This window comes from Entamoeba nuttalli (genome assembly GCF_000257125.1).
Source record: "Entamoeba nuttalli P19 unplaced genomic scaffold asmbl_2836, whole genome shotgun sequence".
Classification (NCBI taxonomy): domain Eukaryota; phylum Evosea; order Mastigamoebida; family Endamoebidae; genus Entamoeba; species Entamoeba nuttalli.
This window is the reverse complement of record NW_008575637.1, coordinates 275-6,545: the sequence shown is the minus strand read 5'-3', so window position 1 is coordinate 6,545 and position 6,271 is coordinate 275. Positions and strand designations below refer to the sequence as shown.

At 24.2% G+C, this 6,271-nt stretch overlaps 3 protein-coding genes across 3 annotated transcripts; all 3 read right to left on the bottom strand.

Moving 5' to 3' along the window:
* Nucleotides 1-374: 374 nt before the first annotated feature.
* ENU1_044190 (Rap GTPase) lies at nucleotides 375-977 on the bottom strand (the record flags this gene model as incomplete). The annotated part of the gene is made up of 1 exon (XM_008857641.1): nucleotides 375-977. One exon carries the CDS (start codon nucleotides 975-977, stop codon nucleotides 375-377), a length of 603 nt encoding a protein of 200 aa, XP_008855863.1.
* A 1,919-nt stretch (nucleotides 978-2,896) lies between these two features.
* ENU1_044180 (DEAD/DEAH box helicase, putative) lies at nucleotides 2,897-4,951 on the bottom strand (the record flags this gene model as incomplete). Its single annotated transcript, XM_008857640.1, has 1 exon — nucleotides 2,897-4,951. One exon carries the CDS (start codon nucleotides 4,949-4,951, stop codon nucleotides 2,897-2,899), a length of 2,055 nt encoding a protein of 684 aa, XP_008855862.1.
* A 167-nt stretch (nucleotides 4,952-5,118) lies between these two features.
* ENU1_044170 (hypothetical protein) lies at nucleotides 5,119-6,026 on the bottom strand (the record flags this gene model as incomplete). The annotated part of the gene is made up of 3 exons (XM_008857639.1): nucleotides 5,119-5,630; nucleotides 5,682-5,757; nucleotides 5,829-6,026. The coding sequence occupies 3 exons, from the start codon at nucleotides 6,024-6,026 to the stop codon at nucleotides 5,119-5,121; spliced, it is 786 nt and encodes a 261-aa protein (XP_008855861.1).
* Between the last annotated feature and the right edge of the window lie 245 nt (nucleotides 6,027-6,271).

The window sequence follows — 6,271 nt, the reverse complement described above, 5'->3', positions numbered from 1 at the left end:
AGGATATATCTAATAATTGACCTTTTTTTTGGAGATTTAAATAGTGTATTACAAAAAACAATAGCTTCATTTCTTTCATTATTTTCTTGTATAAATCTATTTATTTAATGATACTTATAGCCAATAGTTGTTAAATAATAAAATTGATGAAAGTGTATTTAATTACTTTTATTTTTAAAACTAAAATATTAAATATTTGAAAACGCAATTAACGTTATTTCTTTTCGATTTAACCAAGACAGCGTTAATTTTTAACCCAATCCCCATTTTTTATTATTTTATGAAGTTGAAATTATTTTTAGATGTTGGATATGCAATAATTTTTGATAGAAGAAGAATTAATAATAACAGGAAAGAAAATAAAATAATTATAATTAAAAATTATTTAATTGGATTAATGAAACATTATGATTTACATTATTTAGTTGTTGGTTTAACATATTTTTCTTTGTTTCAGGAACACCAGTTATAAATATGTTAAATAAGTCATTTACTTGAACATTGTATAATGCTGACGTTTCAAAAAAAGCACAAGGACAAATACTGCTAATCAAAGAAACTAAATTTTGAGCTTCTAAAGCAGAGACTTTTCGTTGTTTTTTCAAATCACATTTATTTCCTACAAGGATTATAGAAGGCATTGTCTCTCTTCCACTACTTAAAAGAATAGAAAGTATTTGTTTTAAATCTCTTTTTCCTTGAATGAATGAATTTTTATTATTAACAGAATAAACAAAAACAATGTAATCACTTTCAGCATAATGTACTTCTTTTAATACATTAAATTGACTATCTCCAGAAGTGTCAATAAGTCTAAAATGAAAAGTATTATTTTCATGTTCTAAAGTTTTGTTATAAATATCTTCTATCGTTGGCTCATAGTTTGATATAGTTTCTCCATACATAAATCTTCTTATAAGAGCAGTTTTCCCAACATTCATTTGTCCAACAAAAGTTATTGTTGAGTAATGCTCCATTATTTAATGAATATGGTAAAAAAGATCTCTTTTTCCATGGGTTGTTATATCGTTCGATCCCTTTTTTAGGAATTTATTTCTTTCCAAGAGTTACTTCGATTCGGTTCCAATTTAAGACGAGTTTAATTCCTTTTCCAATTAAAGAATCTATGATACTTATATTATTTCTAAAAGAAATTTCCACATTCCACTTTCTTTCATTTTTGTTTTTTTTTTTTTTAATAGGGCTATTGAAAAAGAAAACAATTAAATAAATTAATAACTATTAATATCGTTAATGACGTGCAAATTTCCATTATTTTATTCATTTTAAGATAGTTTTTTTTTAAAGAAAACTGTTTTATTACCCTGAATTTTATTAAAAATGTCTGACAAGGAAGAATGAGTCAAAATAACTATTAACCTTTGGTTTCTTAATTAATAACTAGGGACAATAATCAATTCTTAACCAAATATAATACTATTTAATTGAAACCAAATATCACTTGCTAGATTAAAAATGCAATGTGTTTTATTAATTTCTATTAAACAGCTTTTAGAAATTTCATTTGTACAACAAGTACTATTTTGTTACAAGTATTAATTCCTATTATTATTATAAATACCAAAAAACTTTTTATGTAATTAAACTACTGTTTATACTGACAAAGGTTTTACAATAATTATTATTGTCCATTTTCTTTTTGATGTTTTTCAACTACTTACCACTCAAACAAGTTTCAAAAAAAAACTACAAAATAAAAGAATTTTATTAAATCTTCTATTATAAAGAAAAGAATTTAATTATTTTGAACTAAATATTGATAATAACATTTTATTGATATTATTTTTTTTTCAATACTTATAATAGTATAATGATAAAATATAATTAATAAATTAATAAATGTAATTTTCAATATATTTAAAAAGTAAATTTGAAATTACAATGAATTAAAAATGATTAAATTATTATTCCCTTATTTATTTTAACTTTAAACTTAATAAAAGATTAATCAAATAAGTAAGGTTATTTCTTAAACTAAGTTAATACAAGTTATAACTTCAACATTTAATTTTTGTTTTTAATTAAAATTTTATTAATATTTTAATTGTTTATTTTTATATAAAATCATTACGTTTAAAACATTATTTTAATAAATTTAATATTATAAAACAAATTATTTAATATCTATCTTCATTTTTGTTATTTTATCTTTTATGATGATATACTATGTTATTTTTACTCATGTACGTGAAACTTTAATCTCTTACATATTTCTTCTTTTGTTTTTAAAATTAAACGTCTTGTTTTATCCTCAAACCTTCTTCTAAAAGTGTTTTTGTTAAATATATCTATATAAAACATTATATTAGACTAGTATAATATTATAGACTATTCATTAATTAAAGTCTTTATATTATGTTTCAAAAACCAGTATGATATTACATAATTTAGTGATAAATGTATTAATAACAAAAAATTTGATAAATCATTTCATTGGTTAGCAGGCAATTGAATATTGTTGTACTTAAAGAAAAACATTCCCACAACAATCAAACTACCTTTCTTCTAATACCTTCAATTCATTTGTTTATATTGTACATTTCTCATATCAATAAATCCTTAACCAATTGCATATGATACTTTTGTAGTAATAAAAGTACATGTTCTAATAGGTGAATTTTTAACATTAACAGGTAGTCTGAAGTTTCTTGAATAAGTTGGTATTGATAATATCCATCTTTAAAGTATTTTATTAAACTACTAATATCTAATTCATTTATTTTGATTATCCTTTTTAATTTAAATAAAATTATACAGCAAGCAACTCTTCTTTTATTATATAAAAATTCTTTCAAAATTATTTTTTTTTCTTTCTATAAAGAAAATGTAAACTTCAATAATCTTTTTTAAGTTCATTCATAAATCAATTCAATCATTACTTCTTTTTACCATATCGTTTTTCATTCTTTTTCCTTCTAATATCCGCAGCTTTCTTTTGTTCTTCGTGTCTAATCTTCATCATCTTTTTCTTTAATACTTGCTCTTTAGTTTTAACAGAAGTATTCATTTTTGCTCCTTTCTCTTTATTTTCTTTCTTTTCTTTTGTTTTACTCCATTCTTTGAATTGTTGTTTAACTTTTTCTTTTTCTTCCATTTTCTTTTTCATTTCTCTTCTATGTTGATCCAATCCTCCAGATGCCATAACGAATTTCTTTTTCTTTCTATCCCAAACTCTTTGTTTTGCTTGTGCTTTTAAATCCTCTTCTTCATCAGCTGCAATCTCAACAGTAAAGTCAAGTGGATTTCTTGTTGAATAAATAATCCTATCACTCGTATCATCAAATAATGATCTTTTCTTAGGAACAGAAGGAATATATCCAGCTGGTTTTTGCTCTTCTTCCATTGGAATTGCTCCACTTTCCTTTAACTCTTTTTCTAATTGCTCCTTTTCTTCTTTCTCTTTTTCTTCTTTATTTCTTCTGATAGCATTTATAATACGAGTAGAATGAGATAATCTTGTAGCAGCCATAACTTGTTGTTGAGTTAATTTACTTGAATCAATTTCAAACACAGTTGATTTAGGTCTATAATTTTTAATACCTTTAAGCCATTGGTCTTTAAGAATTTCATCTTTATTATCTTGACTTTTAAATTGAGGATGAATTTGGTCAATAGAAAAAACTTTAGCTTTAGAAATCCCTTCTCCACTAGCTAAAGGTTTACTTTTTTTATACATAATTAATGAATTATCACTACCTTTCTTTAAGAATTCTAAATCATAATTTCCTTTTAATGTTTCTTGAATTTGGTAAATATATGGATCAATAAATGACCTTGGAATTACTCCAAATTCAATTTCTTTATTTTCTAATGCAAACACTTGAAGGTCCATCAAATATCCTACTTCATCTGTCTGAACAAAATTATAACATTTACCCATTCTTCCTGCTCTTGCAACTCTTCCACATCGATGAATATATAATTTTGGTGTTGCAGGAAAATCATAATTAATTACATTATCAAGTTCTGGAATATCAACTCCTCTTGCAGCTACATCAGTTACTAATAAAACATGTGTCTCTTGTTTTCTAAATTTTTTTAAATTAATTTCACGTTCTTGTTGATCAGCTTTACCGAACATTATAGAAGTCTTAATCTCAAATATTTTTAATATCTCATTTAAATACTCAACTTCATGTCTTGTTGCACAAAATACAACAGTTTGTTCTTTATCACCAATAAGATCAAGTAATAAATATAATAAATGACCTTCTTTTTCATGTTCTTTAACATGATAAAAGAAGTTATCAAGATCAGGTGATAATCGTTCTTCTGTATCTAGTCTAATAATTTCTGGTTGTTTTAATGTATTTTTAAGAAACTCAGCTAAATTTCTTGGTAATGTAGCTGAAAATAATAATATTTGTCTTGTTGGTGGTAACATTCTCATTATATCTGATACTTGTTCACTAAATCCACTTTCAAACATTAAATCTGCTTCATCAAAACAAACCATTTCGACTCTATTTAATGAAATATTTGCTCCTTCTAAAATAAATGTAAGTCTTCCTGGTGTAGCAACAATAATATCTGGTCCACTACTTAAATTATCAAATTGATCACTTAATTTACTTCCTCCAATAATAAGTGATGCTTTTAAATTTGTTAACTTTCCTAATTCATTAAATACTTTAATTGTTTGTAATGCTAATTCTCTTGTAGGACAAATTATTAGTGATCTTACACCTTCTGTTGAATGTGTTTCTAATCGATTAATAATTGGAACTAAATACGCTGCTGTCTTACCTGACCCTGTTCTTGCCATAGCAATAATATCATTTCCTCGAAGAATAGCTGGAATAGCTTTTCTTTGAATTGGAGTTGGAACTCTATACCCTTTCTTTAAAACTCCAAGTAACGTTTGTTTATTTAATCCCATACTTTGGAACCCACCACTTGACTTACTCTTTTTACTTTGTTGTTCTTCCATTTAAATTATTTTCTTTGGATTTCTTTTATTTTTTTGTGTTCAAATTATTTTTAGGGTTCTTTTATTATTTTCTTTTATTATTTATTTTATTATTTGATTGTTATTTTCTTTAAAATCATTAACTTAATCTTTAAATTCATTCTTTTTTAATTCTATTTTAAATTCACTTATTTTTGAGCTTGTTCAAGATCATCTTTAAGTCTTGAATTTTCATATTTTAATTTTTCAATTTCTGCTTTTAATTTAAATATTTCAGCGTCACAATTTTCATGTTGTTTTCTAAATTCTTTTCCACTTTCAAATGTTTTGTTTGTTCTTGTTTTATATTCACTAAACAATTGGTTGGTATTTTTTAGATCAAAACTTAGTTTTTCTCTTTCTTTTTCTTCGCGTTGTAATTTACTTTCCAATTCTTTCTTCTCTTCTTCAAATTGATTCTTTAATTTTTCAATTTCTTTTTTTTGTTCAATTTGAAGTGACTCTTTGAAATCAAGCATTTCTGTTTTCCATTTCATATCGTTTGCTTCAATGAGTCTTTTTGTTTCTTCACTTCTCATGTTTTTAACTACTACATCTTCTTTTTCTTCAACATCATCTTCAACATTATCCATTGCACCATTAAGCATATCAATAATTCCATTAATGTCAGGATTTTCTTGTTCCAACTTTTCTTTAATTTCTATGTGTAAGAATAAAATATTAGTTTCTTAAATTTATTAATTAGCCAAACCATCTAATTTATTTGTTAATTCTTCGATTTGTTCACTATGAACTTTTCTAATTGCTTCAATTTTTCTTTCTAAGTCCTATTATCCATTAACACCTTTTCCTTTTTTTGAGATAGAACCACAATCTTTATATCATTAAATCAACAAACATTTGCTCTAAATTCAGCAAGTTCTCGTTCTTCTGTTTGTGTTTTATTTTCAACTTGTAATTCTACAATCTTTTTTTTTGATGCTTGAATACGTTCTGAACATGCATGAATGAAATCTATTAATTCTTCTCGTTTTGCTGTTGCCATATTAATAGATAGTCCACTTTTCTTTTTTCCTCCTTCTTCACTAGTTGACATTTTGATAATTTTTAAGTTCTTTTCTTTTCTTTTTTTCTTTTTATTTTTATTTTTCAATTTTCTCTTTTTTTTGGTTTTGGACAATCATTCAATTTAAGAAGATGAATATATTTCCAAAAATTTAGGACTATAGCTGAATTTAGTAGTGAATGTGTAATCAAAAACTAATATTGTTTGTTTTGATGATACAAAAAATATAAATAATTACAAATGAAATTAAAAGCATGTCAATAATAAATATTATA